At 44.8% G+C, this 19903-nt stretch overlaps 1 protein-coding gene and 1 pseudogene across 2 annotated transcripts in view; one reads left to right on the top strand and one right to left on the bottom strand.

Moving 5' to 3' along the window:
• The window catches only part of CD247 (CD247 molecule), an 85034-nt gene extending 69103 nt beyond the window's left edge, over window positions 1–15931 (bottom strand). For both annotated transcript variants that reach the window (XM_008985093.5, XM_008985094.5), the window contains exon 1: window positions 15811–15931. In XM_008985093.5, coding sequence (XP_008983341.1) covers window positions 15811–15868 — 58 coding nt within the window. In that variant the 5' untranslated portion in view covers window positions 15869–15931. The remainder of the gene's footprint in view (window positions 1–15810) is intronic.
• On the top strand, window positions 15918–18351 carry LOC100411742 (aldo-keto reductase family 1 member D1 pseudogene; annotated as a pseudogene).
• Window positions 18352–19903: the final 1552 nt, after the last annotated feature.

The following is a 19903-nucleotide window of genomic DNA, read 5'->3' as shown; positions in this document are numbered from 1 at the left end:
AGTCCTATCCATTCAAATCCTACCTCCCAGGATGCTTTCCTTTAAACCTCCAGCCTAAGCCTAAAAGAATAACTTCCTCTTAGAGCCCTCACTCTGCATTCTGCAGGTCACTTAATAGGTGTTCCCTGAAAAACCAGATGCCAAGAGGGGTGAAGTTAATTTGCATTGTATTTCATAACCATATCTTCCTCCCTTCCCCCCGGGGAACCTCTAACGCACAATTGCAGACAGAGGTTTGGAAGAATCTTGCACTTCAACAACAACAAACATGACCCTTCTTCAGTGTACTTAAACTAGCATTTCCCAAATGTTCATTCCTTCTTTCATAGTATACTATTAACATCCTGCTGAACACAGTTTGGGGAAGAGTGCCTTTTTTATAAACATCACTGAACGTTTAGGAGCCAGCTCCTTGGGACATGGAAGGATGGCACATCTGAGCAGGTGACCACAGGATCTGCCTGGAGCAGGAACCACCGGGGCAGGTGAAGACTTGGCCTGGAGGAGGGGTGGGCTACCAGTTAGGGTGCCAAGGGCCATGCCCCCTACCTCTACCTCTTCATCCCAGAACCAGCCTGAGGGTGGGAAGGGAGGTTCAGGGATGGAGTAGGGGTTATCTAGAGTCACGGCTGGTGTTTCCTGGTTTTCTGCGGCAGAAAATCCTATTCCCACCACCAGATCTGCCCTTTGCTAACTCCCTTCTTGATGAAACAAACCTCAATTCCTCCATCCAAGCCTGTGGCAAGTATGAGGGAGACTCCTATCTTGGGGCTCCTGGGGTGCTGAGTATAGGCAATGCGGTTCATGGTGGGGGGAGGAAGGGCAGGCTGCCTGGGGCCAAAGGCTGGCTGTGCTCCTGCTAGCCACAGATCCCAAGGCTGAATTTCCCACCTGTCAAATGGGGACATCAATAGAAATGCCACAGGATTAGTTGACCTAATGCACGGAAACAGCACATAAAACAAGCTCTGCTTGTTGCCAGTTACCACCCCTCATATCACTTTACCAGTCGGGCATATCCCTCTCCTCTAGACATGTGTGAGTTCTTTGAGACACTAATGGTGACCTATGGCAGGGCAGCCCCTGGCACACAATCGTGCTTGCTCACAAATGCATTCAAAATGAATTAATGCACAGCTATGCTCTGCAATTTATGTCTGTCTCTGATGATATTTCTGATGATGAAATGTATGATTAAAACATGGCCTCTTCACTAACAGGAAAATTGCTAGTTTTTCTCTCATTGGTTTTAGTCTTCTCTGCCCTGCTAGCTAGTGTAGCCTAGCAGGGCACCCTGTCACTAGTAGAGGCTAATTTGCCTGCCAAGGCCTAGGATCAGTGGATCACTGTCCTTATGGTCACCATTGTTCAGGACAGTCTCAGCAGAGAATCAGAGATGCCATTCATTTATTGGCACGAAGAGGCATTTTTCTGCCCCTCCTTGTCATTAATGGGATGCCAGGGCAGTGGGGCGGTGGGAATCTCAGTTAGAATGAGCTTCATTAAAAAGCCCTTAAAAGGAAAACTTTCCGAAACCTGGTGATCAATCCTGCCTACCCTTTGGGATCTCATCCATTGGTGAACAACTGGTAGGAAAATCTGGGCACGTCTCTCTTTTTGAAAAGTTAATAATATATCTGTCGATTCTACAAAAACCCAATAAATGAAAATTCACACACATGAAAACAAGTAAATTAGAAGAGTCCTCACAATTCCAAATAATTCACTACAGCTTTTTTCTTTTCTTTTCTTGAGATGAGTCTCTGTCACCAGGCTGGAGTGCAGTAGCACCATCTGGGTTCACTGCAATCTTCGCCTCCTGGGTTCAAGCGATTCTCCTGCCTCAGCCTCCCAAGTAGCTGGGAAGCTGGGACTACGGGTGCACGCCATCATGCCCAGCTAATTTTTGTATTTTGTTGTTGTTGTTGTTGTTTGTTTTTTTGAGACGGAGTTTCACTCTTGTTACCCAGGCTGGAGTGCAATAGCGCGATCTCGGCTCACCACAACCTCCGCCTCCTGGGTTCAGGCAATTCTCCTGCCTCAGCCTCCTGAGTAGCTGGGATTACAGGCACACGCCACCATGCCCAGCTAATTTTTTGTATTTTTAGTAGAGACGGGGTTTCACCATGTTGACCAGGATGGTCTCGATCTCTTGACCTTGTGATCCACCCACCTTGGCCTCCCAAAGTGCTGGGATTACAGGCTTAAGCCACCGCGCCCGGCCAATTTTTGTATTTTTAATAGAGACAGGGTTTCACCATATTAGCCAGGATGGTCTCAATCTCTTGACCTCATGATCCGCCTGCCTCAGCCTCCCAAAGTGCTGGGATTACAGGTGTGAGCCACCACGCCCAGCCCAGCTTTTCTTTAAATATCCTACCTATATTTACATATTGTTATAATATTCTCTTGAACAAAACTTTCCAAGGGCTTCCGCTGGTGAGTGAAGGTTTCACTGTACATAGCTGACATTTTCTTTTCTTTTTCTTTTGTTAGAGACAGGGCCTTGCTCTGTCTCCCGGCCTAGACTGCAATGGTACAATCATAGCTCTCTGCAGCCTGGAACTCCTGGGCTCAAGCAATCCTCCTGCCTCAGCCTCCTCAGTAGCTTTTTTTTTTTGAACTATGTTGAGGTATGATTTACGTACCCTAAGACATTGTCTAAGCCTAGATATACTAATAATACATGGTATTTTGGTCACTTCTTCACTCATTAAACTTTTACTGAACATCTTTATAGACTAAAAGCAGTCTGGCTACATTGACTTGCGTGCGTTTGCCTGTATGTGTGTGTCTGTAGCTTTCTTGCTGCCGTCTGCCTGCCTCGCTCCTGAAAGGATTCGGGTGGAAGGCTAACTTCAGCTTCTCTGGAAGGCTGCATGAGCGCAGCTCACGTGAGGCAAGGCACAAGGGCTGCCCCTCGCCTGCCAGCAGCCTGTTGCCCAGTAGGTGGGCAGGTCAGGGCCTATGGCCCTACAGGGCAAAAAATCTAATGACAATGGCCACTTGACCTGCAGAAGCTAGAGTAGAGGGAGGAGGGGGAGGGGAGAGGGATTTCCTCACTCTAGGGATGACCCAGTGCTATTCTGCATCCCCTGAAACAGCTGAAGGCTATCCCCGTCGTAGACAGGCTGAGCTAAGGTGGCCCAGCCACCTGCAGCTGTTTTGTGGCTGTCCTTCTGATGTGGGGTCTCATCACACACACCTGAGACCCAAGTAGCTGGCTCCAGAAGCAACATTACTTACAACAGGGCAGCTTGGTGGCTCAGAGGACAGGCAGCTAGAGAAAGAATCAAAACTCCTGGGTTTAAGGACTGACTTTGCCATTTGCTTATGACATGGCGGTTTCTTGATCTGGATTCTTTTTCTCTTGGGCCATGATTTCTCCCCAGTAAAATCCAGAAGTGGAACTTGAAGGTATCATAATACTTTCTAGCTCAAATATTCCGTTGATTCTGACATATCAGCCCAGTCCCACTGTGGCCACAGAAAATCTTCCCAGAGAGATACTGTCCACTATTCTTTCTTTTTCATTTCTTTTCTTTTTTCTTTTTTTTTTTTTTTTAAGACAAGGTCTCTCTCTGTTGCCCAGGCTGGAGTACAGTAGTGTGATCACAGCTCACTGCAACCTCGGCCTCCCAGGCTCAAGCAATTCTCCCACCTCAACCTCCCGAACAGCTGAGACTACAGGCAGGTGCTACCATGCTCGGCGAATATTTTTTTTCTCTCTCTCTCTCTCTTTATTTTTTTGTATTTTAGAAGAGACAGGTTTTTGCTATGTTGCCGAGGTTGGCTGTCTACTCTTCTTATCACCGAAGGCAAAACTAAGTGGCAGCACCCTAACCCCTACCCCAGCCTAAGCATGATATTGCCACAAGCCACTTCTGACTACAAACTAGTTACACTTTACATGAGAGATGCATTCCTAAAGACTTTGTGAAATTCTGATTAGTTTCTCATAGGAACAAATGTAAAATCTTACATTATCTTGAATATTACAAATAAAGTGAGACCTTATGAATTTTTTAGACTGCAATTTTTCAAATTTACATAATTCAGAACTCCATTAAATATGGCTTATTGTATGTTCTCTCTGAAAATTTTTTTTCAAGACTAAGTCTTGCTCTGTCACCCAGGCTGGCGTGTAATGGTGCGATCTTGGCTCACTGCAACCTCTGCCTCCCAGGTTCAAGTGATTCTCCTACCTCAGCCTCCCAAGTAGTTGGGACTACAGGAGTGTGCCACCACACCGGGCTTAATTTTTTTTTTTTTTTTTAGTAGAGACGGTGTTTTGCCATGTTGGCCAGGCTGGTCTCAAACTGCCGACCTTGGCTGATCCACCTATCTTGGCTTCCCAAAATTCTGGGATTACAGGTGTGAGCCACCACACCTAGCCTGCATTTTTTTTTTTTTTTAACCTTCAAAGAGAAGGAATGGTGATTAGAGAGAGAGAGATGATGACCCAGAGTCAAAGCTGGTGGAGAAAGACCGTGTGTTTGAAGGACTCTACAGGGAAAACATGCAGAGCCAGGCAAACCAGGCCTCTCTTCGGACCCCATAGAAGGACCCAGCAACTCAATACTGTCTTCCTTTGTTGATCATTCTACACTGAATTTTAGATGGTTGGCCAATTAGAAGGTTAGATTTCTATTCTTTTCTTTCTTAATTAAAATTATTCCAGGCTTGAATGCTGCTATAAAATCTTCAACTCCATGGCTGGGCACCGTGGCTCACGCCTGTAATCCCAGCACTTTGGGAGGCCAAGGTGGGAAGTTGGAGATCCAGACCATTCTGGCTAACATGGTGAAACCCTGTCTCTACTAAAAATTAAAAAAAAAAAACAGTCAGGTGTGGTGGCACGCACCTGTAGTCCTACCTACTCAGGTGGCTAAAGCGGGAGAATCACTTGAACCCAGGAGGCAGATGTTATGATGAACTGAGATCACACCACTGCTCTCCAGCCTGGGTGACAGAGTGAGCCTCTGTCTTAAAGACAAAAACAAAAACAAAATGTTCAACTCCAAATTTAAAAATCTCTAAATAGGCTGGTGTGGTTTTTAAAGGGGATTTCACAGACCAGGTCAGCAGGCAGATGAATGGGTGAGTAATGGTGGGTACAATGGTGGGATTACGCCTGTAATCCCAGCACTTTGGGAGGCCAAGGCTGGAGGATTCTTTGAGCCCAGGAGTTTCCAAGACTAGCCAAGGCAACATAGTAAGAGCCTGTATCGACAAAGAAAAATAAAAAATTAATCAGGCATGACAGTGCGCACCTACGGTCCAAGCTGCTCAGGAGGCTGAAGTAGAAGGATCGCTTGAGCCCAGGGTTTCGAGGTTACTGTGAGCTGTGATCACACCACTGCACTTCACTGAGTGAAGAAGTGAGACTCTAACTTAAAAAAAAAAAAAAAAATCCTTAAATAGCAATTTCTCTCTATCCCTTGGCATATAGGAGCCATTTCGTGCTCTTCAAAATGGCTGACAGGAATTTTCTGAGGAAGCTATGGTCCGAAACCAAACAAGAAATTAGGTCAGCTTCAAGTCTGACACTTTGTGTTTACAGCTTAGCTAAAAAATAGCAGATGTGTCTTCCAAACCGACAGAACCAAGAAACTGTCATAAAGATCAAAAATGGCTTCCTAAATCTTACCCTCCATGTCCTCCCCGGCCCCTTTGGGTTGCAAGAGCTTGTGGCTATAACTCTATTCACAGCCTATTTCTGGTTTCCAAGCAGCTTCCTTTCCAACAAGATATTACAAAGCTTTAAAAATTAGAGGCACCCCACCACTCCCACCCCAAAGAGCTATTCCCCGACGAGATGCTCCGTTGAAATGGAAGGAGTTTGCTTTATAGCAGCCTCCCTCATGGAATTATAGATGGGAACTTTTAACAATACAGCATTTGCAATGGGCAGGTGAGAGCTGGCCAAGTTTTTAAAGGGGATTTCACAGACCAGGTCAGCAGGGAGATGGATGGGTGAGTAATGGTGGGTACAATTATTTGACTTTCTGAGCTGTTCTTTTGAAGCCTCTATGTTTAATAGAAAGAAAAAGAATAATCCTCTTTGCCAACCTTTTGTAGCTCAATCTTTATTGTTCCCACTGAAACCCAAAGAAAACGGACAAGATTCATTTTGTCCAGAAAGCATTTGTGTATTTTATGTAGGTCTGGGCTTTGAAGCGTTGATAGTTAAGTGGGGAAAAGACAAAGATTTCTCTCGACTCTGAGGAAATCAAAGGAGGAATTTCTGAAGCTCTCTAGCCTGACTCAAAAGTCCTGGGTGGTATCCCCCCATATACGCTTCCTTTGCTACTAAACTCAGCATGGAAATTAGCACAGGTCCATAAAATGATGAAAATTAGATGAGACCATAAAGAAGTGAGTCTGAGGACAAATTTAGGCTTTTTTGTAAAAATTGAGAACATGATTTCCAGGACCAGGGACACTTTCTTGTGCTTATGGGGTCTAAGTCATGTAACCTCCATCTTCCAGACAGTGGCCCGGTCAGAGGCTGCTAGAGCCAACCATCTGCAGGACTGTTTGTTACTCAATTGGTAAGTTAAGTGGCCTGCCAGATGGTTTAGATAATCAGGTATTAAAAATCACGGCCAGCGTGGTGGCTCACGCCTATAATCCCAGCACTTTGGGTGGCCAAGGAGGGCAGATTACCTGAGGTCGGGAGTTCAAGACCAACCTGGTCAACATGGTAAAACCCCGTCTCTACTAAAAATACAAAAAATTAGCTGGGCATGGTGGTGTTTGCCTGTAATCCCAGCTACTTGGGAGGCTGAGGCAGGAGAATTGCCTGAACCCAGGAGGTGGAGGTTGTGGTGAGCCGAGATTGTGCCATTGCACTCCAGCCTGGGCAACAAGAGCAAAACTCCATCTCAAAACAAACAAAGAACAAAAGAAAAATCACTATCCATCTGGTTATCTTGATGGCCAAAGTTGGGCACTGGGAACCACCTTATTGGATTGTTTGCCAACCTATTCTGAGAGTGAAAAGGAAAAAAAACATTAAATGCATTTTGCCTATTTTAGCCACAATACATAGGATGAAAGAACTGGTGAGAATTTGGGGAGCTGGTGACATTTTCTGCCGACAGATAAGCGTTCCTGAAACTATCTGGGTGCTGAGTCTCTGCTCTGGGAACACCTCACCCTAGGGAACTATTTCTGTTGGGTTTTTAACCCTGAATTCTGAGAACAACAATTTTCCACCTGCTTGTGTCACTTTAACGTTGGTAACAATGTCAACAGTGGGTCTGGGAGATCCCCATCCATCTGGGCTTAGAATCAAGGGGTGGACAGGATTTCCAGGGGTGGGGGATGGGGTGGGGTCTGCATACTAAGTTGGGAGAATTTAGAGGAAGAAAGCCACAAAACAGGAGGGAGCCAGGCTTACTTGGAAAATCACAGAGCTCTGACAGCAGTTAGGCCAGACCAACCTGAAGAGTCTACACAGCTATGAAGAAACCACTCGCACCTCTCCATGATCCAAAGTGTGGCACTTTCCTCGTAGCTGCATAGCTGCCTTCTCCACAGAATCCCTGGAACCTGATCTGTGGCATCTCCGCCTCTCTGCTCACCTACCCAGAATCCACACTGCCAGCCTTGAGCTCAGGTAACATTTGCCTCTCCTTCTATAGAGCTGTCCTGCTGCCACCAAACTCCTCTTAACCACACACACCATACATACAAAATCACTCACTGCTGCACAGAAAAACACAACCCTGCAGACACAGGCACACATCCATCAGCATACAGGTGAGCATATACATACACCACGCACATGCATGCATACCTCACATGCATGTCAGGACGCACCTACAAACACACAGCACCACATGCACCAGCCCGTGCCCACAGGGGCACAGACACCTGCAAACACCAGAGCATATGGGTAAACACATGCTGGTGTGCACAGTGCCAGCACCTGCACTGGCCTACAACCCCTGGCGCTTGGGCTCAGGCTCTTCCGTAATGGGTCATCTAGCTCAGCTGCCTTCCTGCAGCAGGCTGCTCTGGCCAATCTCCCAGGAAAACAGGTTGCAACCTCCACCGCTCCCCACCCCAGTCTGTCTTTTCTACTTTTTCCCCTATCATTCTTCTCTTCCATTCTCCACCATCACGCCCAGCCCAAATGACAAAAGGGCAGGTCATTCACGTTCTATCTTGGGGCCAGTACAATTTTGCATGGTGGGGAATTTGCAAAACACAAGAAGACACAGTAGACTCTAGTATCTACAGCAAAAGAGGGGAGTAGGGGTTTGTTCATCTTCAATGGTGATGTTGGTTTCCATTCCGAGCTCTCGTCCCCACCTACCATGGCTTGGCAAAGGCAGCAGCACCTACAGCCCATCACAGACATCCTGCAGTAGCATTTGAATCCTTCCCCTCTTCCTAACCTTCCTCTCAGCCAGCTTTGGGGGTGGCCCCACTCAGAGTCTCTGATATTCGCCTCTCCAGCTGTTGAATGCTTTGTGCATTTGCTCTGAGCACCAGCAAACCATCTTTTGCTTTGCTCTAATCAACAGCACAAGGATTTGCACTCCCTCGAGCCTGCAGGTGAACCCCAGGCTAAAATGTGACATAAGTAATTGTGAATAGATTACAGACATTGACATTCAAAGATCACTCTCCCCGTCCTGGAGGAGTTAGTGAAGAAACAAATCTCAGTTCAGAGTCTGTGTGTAACAGCGTGCTGTTCTTTTAGAGAATCTCATACACATAAAACCTTTCACACTGTATGGAGATCATTCTTACCAAGCAGATTAATTACAGACAATTTATGTAGGGCAAAACCTCTCAAATGTGATTTAATTTGCGTTTTACTTATAACGTCTGCATAAGGTGAGGTGGTGGGGGGTGCGCCCCTGCGTACGACGGAGTGTGTCGAACTGCAAATTGAGGCCCGTTCCTCTCAAGAAGTTCCCAAATAGATACATTTTCTGAGTAAAATGGAAACCATGGATTTATCAGATTCAGAGAAAAAGTTCTCCTTTCAGAACCACCATAATACGTCCTAGAAAAACATACAGTTCTATATTAATAACCTAATATTCATACTCAGCAGAAAGTGTATATTAAATGAGAATATTCAGCATCAAAATTATTTTTACCTCAAAAATGGAGAGGAAAATGGTACTAAGTGCTTAGTCAGCGGAATAGCTGTAAAAGTCGGCTTCAGAATTCGGTCTTTGGGTGTAGGACGGCGCGTGGACCCGGGCGAGCGGCTGCACAGTTTGAGGACAGGCCCTGATCGAGGGCTCTGAGAAACTGCGCGCAGCCTGGTTCTACTCAGGCAAGTCACCAGACCGAGGAGCCCCACTTTCTTCATTTATGAGAAGAGATGAATCCTGCTATTTTTTGTTACTTGCCATAGGACGGTTATGAGGGTCCAATAAATAAAGGCATGGAAACGCCTTTTGCAACTAAAAAGGGACGGCGGCACTGAGAGAAAGGGCGGTCCGGACTGGCAAGGGTCCTGCCTGTCTTCGTTCTAATGCTTTCTATTTATTTTTTTCTCCTTGAGCCTGAAAATCAGTTGCTGAGTAGCACAGATCATAACAGGCAAGCAAAGTGGACAGTGAAAACGCCCAACATTTTCCCACTGCAATTTGGCTGCTTCACGCAGTGCTTTGCTTTCCCAGTCCTTGTGCGGCCCCCAATAAATCTGCAGCCGATGCGCAAGCAGAAGGGACGGTCCAGAAAGTGCTGGACCTTGTCCTTGGATTTTTCACAGCAGAGGCTCCTTAGAACATTAAAAATATTGCGATAAGTTGAGAGCCCAGATTTTAAAAGTATTTGGAGAGGCAAGGAAGAAGGAAGCTCAGACTGAATTCTGAGAGCCAATACCTGCGGGGTGGGGAAAGGATCAGGGGCTAAGTCATTTAAAACTTTAATGTCATTTTGACGTCCTTTAAAGCTTTGCCATTTCAAGACCACACACAAATCATTTTGTAGTTAAAAGGGATGTTCGACTCTGTCATCATTTCTCATCTCACAGATGCTAAAAGTAAAGCCTAGAGAGACTTTTCTGCCAAGTATACACTGCACTATAATGGCAGAGGAAGAGAACAAGCATGTCAGTCCAGTGTTCCCCTTTATTGCACTGGGAAGATGATAATCTATTTTGCAGATTGGAAAACAGAGGCACCCATGCTAACGGTTCTGGCTTTCCAAGCACCTTTTGTGTTTAGGCACTTCCGAATCAGATCTCCACTCCACAGTTCCCTGTGGGAGGAGGCACCATTGCCGCCATCTCACAGAGGAAGAGCAGGGCTCTGAGGCGGGCAGGGGAGGCTGCCCCAGAGCCGCCTCTCTCTCTACCGTAGTGCCTGCTCCAGAGAAGACACAAAGGCTTGGAGCTGGTCTCGGGGAGTTAGAGAAACATTTTCTTTCCTTGATGGGATTGTTTTCAACAGAAGTCTAGAGTATCCTGCGACCTGCTGTTTTACTATAACCTATTCTTTCAATTGCCATTCCTGGATTTGCCCAAGGAATAACAAAAGCTACATATGTAAAGATTTTCTCGTAGGATTAGCTAGAATAACAAAAATTCGAAATAGTCCACATGTACAACAATAAGGAAATAGTGAAGAAAATACGTTGTATGGAAGAAAATACGATGTAAGCTTACATCGCAATTAAAAACAATCACGAAGGCAAAACAGGAAAACAACGCTTACAGTGAAATATAAAGAAAAAAGGCGTTTGAAACTATTTTTTATGGTAACTGCTAAAAGATGTGTACACACTTGTAAAAAATGTTGGATTGGAATATAAAGAAGTGAAAATGCAATACTATTGGGTTGGCTTGTTAGGAATTTTGAAAAAATTTTAACTTCCTTCAATGATTTTTATATCTTTATTAAAATATCTCAAACTAAGAGAAGAGAAAAATAAATACCTGAAATATTTATTTAGTAACCTGGATCAACCAGACTAACGTAAGTATCTTGCTTTCTTTTCTTTCATATTTTGAGGACACTGGGTGATTGGATGCTGTGATTTATACTATAAAATCCAGTATTTTTTTTCTTGATGCCTTTCATTCATTTATTCTTAGTTCACTAGTTAACAATCTCCAACAGTTTTAGCTTTATTTATTTTCTGCTTTTCTCTAGTGTTAAAGCCTAATCAGAAAAAAAGCATATTTCTTTATTTTTAGTTATGCTATTTGCATCACATGAAATTATCTTTTTTGTAGGTCTGAAATAAACAAATAGTGGAAATTTCATATGGTCCAACCAGAAAATTTTTATAACAGCAAGATTTTATCTTAAACCATCCTTGCAACTCATTTCGAATAATTCTAATCACTCAAACTACCCTGTCCCCTCCACCAGTTTAATTTCTGTTTTTTGGTTTTGTTTTTTAAATTGTTTGATACTGTGTTCTCTAGAGGAAAGGTCCGAATAATGCCAATTCAACATACCCTCCAAATAAACCATTAAAGTTAATGTAATCATATGAAAACATCTAGATGTCCTTCATTCACTCACCTTTTAATTCATTCAACAATTCTTATTTTATTTATTTTTTGAGATGGAGTCTTGCTCTGTCGCCCAGGCTGGAGTGCAGTGGTGCGATCTTGACTCACTGCAACCTCTGCCTCCTGGGTTCAAATGATTGTCCTGCCTCAACCTCCTGAGTAGCTGGGACTACAGGTGCTTGCCACCACACTCAGTTAATTTTTTGCATTTTTTTAGTGGAGATGGGGTTTCACTATGTCAGCCAGGCTGGTCTCGAATTCATGATCTCAGGTGATCCACCGGCCTCGGCCTTCCAAAGCGCATTCAACAATTCTTATTGATACTTATTGCATATTGACTCTGCTCCAGGTACCATGCTGACTGCTGGGTAGAGTTGTGAGCGTGGCAGGGGCGTCTTTGTTTTCAGGGAACTTAAAGTTGTTTTTTAGACCGGAAGACAGACTATGTACATGCATTGACTAAAGCTATCATTTGGTTTCGATTAACAGGTAAATGTCCGGTTTAATTTTTTTTTAACCAAATTAAATGTTTGTTCAAATTGACTAACACCATCACTTTAGTGTTAGTAAAAATTAGCCTTGGCCCAAGCAGTGCTAAGAAATTTATTTTGAACTATTTCCAGTATTTATTAAATCAATTAGCTGACCTATATAAGGTCCTAAGCCTTAGATAAATAAGGCTTGGGAGAAAGGGATTCCCAAAGCATGTGTTTGGACAACTCTAATCTAAGAGAGTTCCTTCAGGGCATCTGGACCCTTCTAAATAATGCACGAGACACAATACTGGGCGACTTTTGACTGGAAAAGTGTATATCCAATAACAAATCAATTTTTTTAAAGAACGAAAGCAAAAAAAACAAAGAATTTAAAAATGAATACAGCAGTGTTATTCACCTAAGCCAGGGCCCCCCAGGACCGTTTCTGGGGGATGCTTAGCAGCAGCAGATGTGATATCTAGGCTAGTAAGCCTGAGAAATGCTAAAATAGAAAAGTTAAATAGCTCATTTGGGTAAGCAGAGCTGGGTGATTGGAAGGCGAAGTAATCTGGTGGTGAAAATGCCACTGATGAGACATGTGTGCTGGTATCACTTAGAAGCTTGCTTCACATTCGCCTCCAAGCAATTGCAGCAAAGATTTCGTGTTCAAGGAGTTTGCATTTAGATGCTCAGTCGAGTCGCCCCTCACCCACACGAGCCCTTTGGCTCAGAACCTAGGTGGCCACCCCAACCAGTGATGACTGGGTGGATTTTGTTTCTAATTCCTTTCTTAGTTTCTGATTCCTTTCAAAGTGAGACTTTAAAAAACTATTTTTCTGTTAGCCTTATCTAAAACAGCTAAAATGTCAGTCTCCACAGAGGAAAAGTAAACGGCACTGAGAAGCAAAACCCCAGCCAATGTAAAGTTTTCTCCCGTTCCCCGCATTTGTGAAAATGGGGCACAGCCCCCATCTTGTATATATATTTTTTCAGACGTGTTTTTACTTCAGGAGAATATTCCCCTACAGAGTAAGTATCTTTAAAAAATGAAAATGGTGGACGTAATAGTCATCTTATGACCAGCCAGAGCTCTGCTCTTTGTTCCCCATTCGGCCTAACCCGGGATCGTTGCTGTTTCTGTGCTGTTATGGGTGTGCCCAGAAATCAGAAGAGGGCTGAGCTGGATTTCAGCAGCTGGGGAAAATGCCCAGTGCTGCTTTCCAACGCAGTGACAGCAAATTAAGAATCCCAGCCATGGGTTTCCGTCTCCTGTTTTTGGGTTTTGAAAACAGGAAGACTGTCCAAGATGTAATAATAGTAATAGTCAATGCAGTTTTTTCTTATTGGCTGTCTGCTACGTATTGGGCACATTGCATTACTTCTCATCTTCACATCTCTGCAAAGAAGGTATAATTCTTTCTTTAGAGGTGACAAAACTGAGGCTCAGAGAGGTTAAGTAACTTTCCTAAGGTTGTCCAGCTAGGAAGCGGCAGTGCTGGGACACCACCTGAGATTAGCCTGGCTCACTCCACCTCATCCAGCCACCTTCCTAAAAGCAGAGCCGCTCACAAGCCTGGAAGCCTTGCATTTCCCAAGGCTGCATATGAGAGCTGCATCTCCTCACTGCTAAAAGACAGAGGCCACGCTGACCGCCGGGTGCAAGCTTGGCTACTGCAGAGTAGGGAGCTGGAGGCACTGAGGGCACTGGAGGAAGAAGTGCACCCGTGCCACTAGGCACACCATCTTAGGTTCTTCCGGCCTCAAGCCCTGGTGACCGCCTTGTAGATTCTCTCAGGGAGGCCTCCTCATTCGGACAGACCAGGTCATCATTTGCTTTGATTCTGATAATCTGGGCATTTCCAAAGAAATGCAAATATAACAGCTTAGTAAAAAGTAGACAGTTTAAAGAGGTGTAAGCGATGGGTCCTTAACTGAGCAGAAGAGAGAAGACCTGACTGAAATTCTGTGAGCGGCCTTTCCTCTGGTGAGACTGCGGAGGTGTCCCCTCGGGCAGCACAAGCGCCGTCACAGCCCTCGGTGTCGACGCGTCTCTGAGTCGCACCTTGCCTTACTGTACCTCGTTTCTGGGCTAGGACACTTGGAGAAACTTTTGTCTGTTAGCCTTATCTAAAATAGCTAAAATGTCAGTCTCCACAGAGGCAACATAAGTGGCACTGAGAAGCGAGAAATCCAGCCAATGTACAGTGTCTCCTCCTGCCCCCTGTTTGTGGAAGTGGGGCATGGCCCCCATCTTGGCTGCTGGGTGGGGTTCTGTTTGCCACGCTTGGCAGCCACCGTCACCCAGCAGCCTTTCATTTTTCTCTCTAACTTCACTTTGCCCCTACCTTGGTCTCTCCAAGCTGAACACAAACGGACTAGTGAGGAAACTGCAGGTAAAGACCCTGAAACATTACATGATCTCCCTGGTGTGGTGTCCCAAGCCTGAAGCCTAGAACTGGAGCTATTGCCCCGGCCGTCTCCCCTGAAGTCACTAAATTCCAGCTGTTCTGCGTCTCTTTGTCCCCAGCACACAAGCATGGGCTGCTCTGAGCGAGCTTGGGCACCCTCACCCCACGCACTGTGTGTGACTCAGACCCCACAAGGCTCTTCTGAGAAAACAGCTGTGATCTGGTAGAAACCTCTGTGGCTGCACAGGCCTCAGTACCTCCGGGGCACTGGCCTGGGCTGTGCCCTGCTCCCTGATGGGAGCAGAAGTGCCCATGCCTCCTCGCAACCTCCCAAAAGGGCCCCTGAACAAACTCCCATGCCGAGGTGGGCTGAGGGAGCAGTCAGGTGGGCTGAGGACATTTGCTTGTTCCACCTTCCCTGTTTCTTTAAATCAAAATTCAGTTTGCCCTGCTTCCCGGGAAGATGCCAGGAGGCCAATCCCCCTGAGCAGTTTGTCTAGTCTTCTTTTCACCGCTTTTCTTCCTCATTACCTGGGCTAGACATGATGGTGGAAGCTAAAGGCTTGCAGCAAAGCCGGGCTCCCGCCAACGGGAATGAGGTGGGGACGGAGCCTGCTTGTTGGCCAGGCGCTGCTCGTGGTAGTGACTTAACCAGGCACATCCTCTTATCTGCCCGTGTTCTGTCAATGCCTGGCCCTCTGGCTGAGTTAGAAGGCCACCTGAGGGGTGGATTGGGGTGAGTCACCGAGCCTGGGATGCTGTCTCACCCACATCACCCGGCAGCCCCAGGCGGTGGGGCGGGGGGACAGCCATGACAGGGCTAAGTCTAGACACGGACACTTGGCCGCGAGGTGCAGAGGCACCGTGGAGGCTGCCGCCAGGTGCTTCCTGCCCGTGCCCCTTTCCTCCGTGATCACCCCCACTCAGTCTCTGGCCCACTGGGGTGTTTCAGGCCATGACCCTGACTGACCAGTGAAACCTTCTTTATTGGCAAAGGAGGAAAGGGGCTGAGTGACAGAGCCAGCCAGAGGGTGAAAGAAGCCGCAGAGGTTAGAACGTCGCAGCGCGAAATATGGCCTGGCTGACATTTTACGATCCTGTCCAGCTTCCGTGAAATACTCCTCTCCGTTTCTCCACCCTGGGCCTGCTCTCTTGCTTCCTTCTTTCTTCCTCTCTTATCATGGGGAAAATCTGTACCTGGAGGAGCTGCATTTTCAAGAAGCTGGCTCTGAACTCATGCCCAACTCCGCCGTGACGGAGCAGATGCCAGCACCTGGCCAGACCCCTCACTGCTCATTTGCCCATTGATTTGAGGAGGGTAGGATTCGAAGACAATCCCAGCCCCTCCCCATGCTCCACTCCCACCCCCACACCCACACATGCACAAAGAGCTTCTAGAAGCTCCCTGCCATGGACACATCGACCCTACCTGTAATCGGGAGCTGTGCCTGCAGGATGGCCGTGGTGACAAGCGCCTTCCACTTCATCTTGTCCTTTCCCTCAGAAAGAGGCTGGGAGGCAGAGGCTGAAGCAGTGATGGCAGGAACTATGAAGAGAAAAAGAGTCTCGGCTGGCTTTATTCGCCTGCTGCCTCCCCAGGAAGTGGAGGACTGTGGGGCCTTTGAGAAGGCACCTGCCGAAGAGGCCAAGAAACTCACACTCCCCCTTTCGGTTCACAGGCAGGAAGCCCTGGAGGTCTGAGGGTTTGGGGCGTGTCTATGTATGTGTACGTATCTGTGTGTCTGAATTGTGCTTTTTTCTCATTTGACCATTGTTTTAATGTTTTTTAAAAAAATAATTCTTATCCAATTTCTATCTTGGTTGGTAAAGCCTGTCTCTAGGCAAATATAAGTTCTCAATGGATATAAGAACATTTGCCCTTTTCCTAGACCCTCAAATATTTTATGGAGGTTGGTAAAATGCCAAAGCCCTGGATTGAGAGTCGGGTGAAATGTAGAGACAGATGCCTTGGGCTTTAGTGATATCTCTACCTACCACCTACGCACTGTGTGGGCTTCAGTCAGTCACTCAACATCTCTAGACTTCAGCTTTCTTGTCTATAAAGTGAAGAGCTGTAGTAGATCTGGGGTTGCAGATCTGAACTCGGCCTGAATTTGGATCATAGAATACTTTGAAATACTGTAGCTCACATAGCGGTTTTGACATTTTTGTTAGTTGTCAACATTTAAACATCAGAGTAATTTACAATAATAAAACATTAAAACCTAGATATAAACTTCATCTAAAAATTGTAATGTGTCTATATGAAACAAACTTAAAAACATTGGTGAAGAACACTGAAAAGTCTTGGGTAAATGGAAAGGCATACCCTTCTTTGATAGAAATCTCCCTTTTAAGGAGACCACAATTCTCCCTTAATTAATCGATTTCATTGAAAATGCCAACAAAAGGTTTTTTTTTTTTTTTTGAGACAGAGTTTTGCTCTTGTTACTCAGGCTGGAGTGCAATGGCACGATCTCGGCTCACCACAACCTCTGCCTCCTGGTTTCAAGCAATTCTCCTGCCTCAGCCTCCTGAGTAGCTGGGATTACAGGCACGCGCCACCGTGCCCAGCTAATTTTTTGTATTTTTAGTAGAGATGGGGTCTCACCATGTTGACCAGGATGGTCTCGATCTCTTGACCTCGTGATCCACCCGCCTCGGCCTCCCAAAGTGCAACAAAAGGTTTTAGAACAAGATAAGCTGATTCCAAACTTGATATGAAAAAAATTAATGTACAAGAATAGCCAAGACTCCAAAGTCACAGCAACCCAATATAAAATCGATAAATTGTACTTCATCAAAATTAAAAGTTTGTGCATCAAAGGACACTATGAAGAAAATGAGTTCTGCAAATCACCGAATACCTCTAAGTGATGGAAACAGCATTCCCGTCATCGCACTTGGTACCTACTCAGAGGGTAAGTTGACCCCTCAGGGGGCCTTTGACTTACTCAAGGTCAAAGAGCAAGTAAGTGGCACGTAGAGCTGTCACTAAAGCCCGAGTAGTCTGTCTCTACATTTAGTCTGAATCTTCATCAGTAAAGGTTGTCATTGACATGGGGTGCTGACACACTGAGGAAGCCTGCATCTACCAAAATGAAGACAAAGTTGCAGAGGCCATCAGGGGAAGTAACAGAAGGAAAAATGCAGAGGAAGGATATCTTCTTCCATGGAAAGCTGTGGGCTACAAATATGACCCAGAGCTGGTCTGCCCAAGCCTAGAGAGAATGCTGAAGGTCCTCCAGCTAGATTGCATGGATCTTTACATCATTGAAATACCCAATACTCCCTTAAGCCAGGAGATGAAATCTATCCTATAGGTGAGAATGGCAAATGTTTACATCACAAGTCAAATCTGTGTGCCACTTGGGAGACTTTGCACACTTTGGAAGCGTGCAAAGACGCTGGCTTCGTGAAATCCCTCCAAGTATCCAGTTTTAACAGCAGGCCAGCTGGAGCTCATCCTGAGCAATCCAGGACTCAAACCCAGGCCAGTCAGCAACCAGGGTGAGTGCCACCCATATTTCACCCGGCCAAAACTCTTGAAATTTTGCCAACAACATGACATTGTCATGATTGCCTATAGCCCTTTGGGGACCGCTAGGAATCCAACCTGGGTGAATATGTCTTCTCTACCTTTGTTAAAGGATGCACTTCTAAAAAGGTGCAATAAGACAATAGCTCAAGTTGTTTTGCATTTCAACATCCAGCAAGGGATAGTTGCCATTCCTAAAAGCTTCAATCCTGAAGGGATCAAGGAAAACCTTCAGGTGTTTGACTTTTCTGCACTAAATGAAGGACATTGAAACCTGGAATAAAATGTCCACTTCGTGGAAATGCTTATGTGCTGTGATCATCCCAAATACCCATGTCTTGATGAATACTGACTTCAGGGAGTTCTTGAGAAGATTCTTCCCTCCTGTGTGTGAAGAACCTTGGGGTGCATAGTTTCCCATGGACATGGAAATGAAAGAGGTTTTATTATCTTCAAAGTGGTGATGGAAACATGCTTAACTTTTGTGTAGTGTAAATGACTTTGACTCACCCATTTTAAAAAATAATGTTTCAATCTGTTGAAATAATTCTTAGAAAATTATGACTTAATATTTTATTAGATAAGTGTCTTCTGGGTTCCAGACCAAAAAAAAAATAATTCCATTAGTCTCCAGAAAAAGACTTGAAATTCATGAAAACTACTCATGAATATGGGTAGTTCCATTGGTAGTCTGAGTTCTTTAGCAGGACAGCAAAGACAGCAGAGGGCCCCCAAGGGCCAGGATGCTGGCAGTGGCGTTGAGGACTTGCACAACTGACTGCAATACAGACACAGCCAAGAAAAGACCAGACATGCATTATTAACAAGAAAGTGATTTGCTGCACCTTGAGTAGGGAGAGAGGGCTAAGGGGCTAAGTGTAGAAAAGTCTTAAAATAGAGTCAGTTAAACACCACGGTGATCAACAAAGCCATAATGATTCTGTTGTTGTTTGTTTCTATCCAATGATGGCTTTTACTCAGCTTGAAGGATGCATACTTGCTGGTTCTCTTTTGTATCCTCAAAGAGTCTGAGTTTCAACATAACTAGTGGTCCATACTTGCATTGTCTTATATTCAGTCTTGCCACATTGATCAGAGAACCACCATAATGTGACGTGGCTTGAAACAACCAACATACCTAAATAAAACTCTGCATCATAAAATATTCCAAAGATGGCTATCGTAAAAGAGGACATTTTATCCGGAGATTTTATGAGACATATGGAGAGAAGAGGCTTTATAAAATTACTATGCTTAAGGCTTTAAGAGTGTTATTGGGGTAGCTATGCAAATTTTGAGAAGTAGGAAGTTCAAAAAAATACTGGTAATTTTACTGTATGCAAATTTTTAAAGAGAATAAAATTATTAGAACTCAGCAACAGAGATGTACCTATTTTCAGTTAACTACAGAAATATATATTATTCATTTATGTTAGATCACTCTCACAGGGTAAGAAAGTTCTTCAAAAATTATGCTTTTCCAAGACTGATTGCTTGTAGATAATCTTCAATTACCTGTGCACATACATTTCTGAGAAAGTATGACTTGAAAACTTAATCTATACTGATCGTTTTCACTGATTCCGACGTTAATACTTACAGTGTCTGTCCTCTAGAAAATATTTTGGTCAGAAGAAATTATAAAGTATGATGACGAAGAAAGGCAAAAGAAAGAAAGAACAAAAAAGTGAAAAGACAACCCAAACCACAGAATGAAAGAAAATATTTGTAAATAGACTGATAAAGGTATAGGATTCAGAGCATATAAATAACCCTTAAGACTCAACAATAAAAAACATAACCCAATTAAAAATTGACCAAAGATTTAAATAGACTTTTCTCCAAAGAAGACATACAAATGGCCAATTAGCAAGTGAAAAGATGTACAACATCATTAGTCATTAGGGAAATACACATCAAAACTGCACTGAGACACCACATCTCACCCACTAGGATAGCGAAAATAAGAAAGACAGACAATACA

This window comes from Callithrix jacchus, chromosome 18, assembly GCF_049354715.1.
Source record: "Callithrix jacchus isolate 240 chromosome 18, calJac240_pri, whole genome shotgun sequence".
NCBI classification, from domain to species: domain Eukaryota; kingdom Metazoa; phylum Chordata; class Mammalia; order Primates; family Cebidae; genus Callithrix; species Callithrix jacchus.
This window is presented reverse-complemented; position numbering and strand designations above follow the sequence as displayed.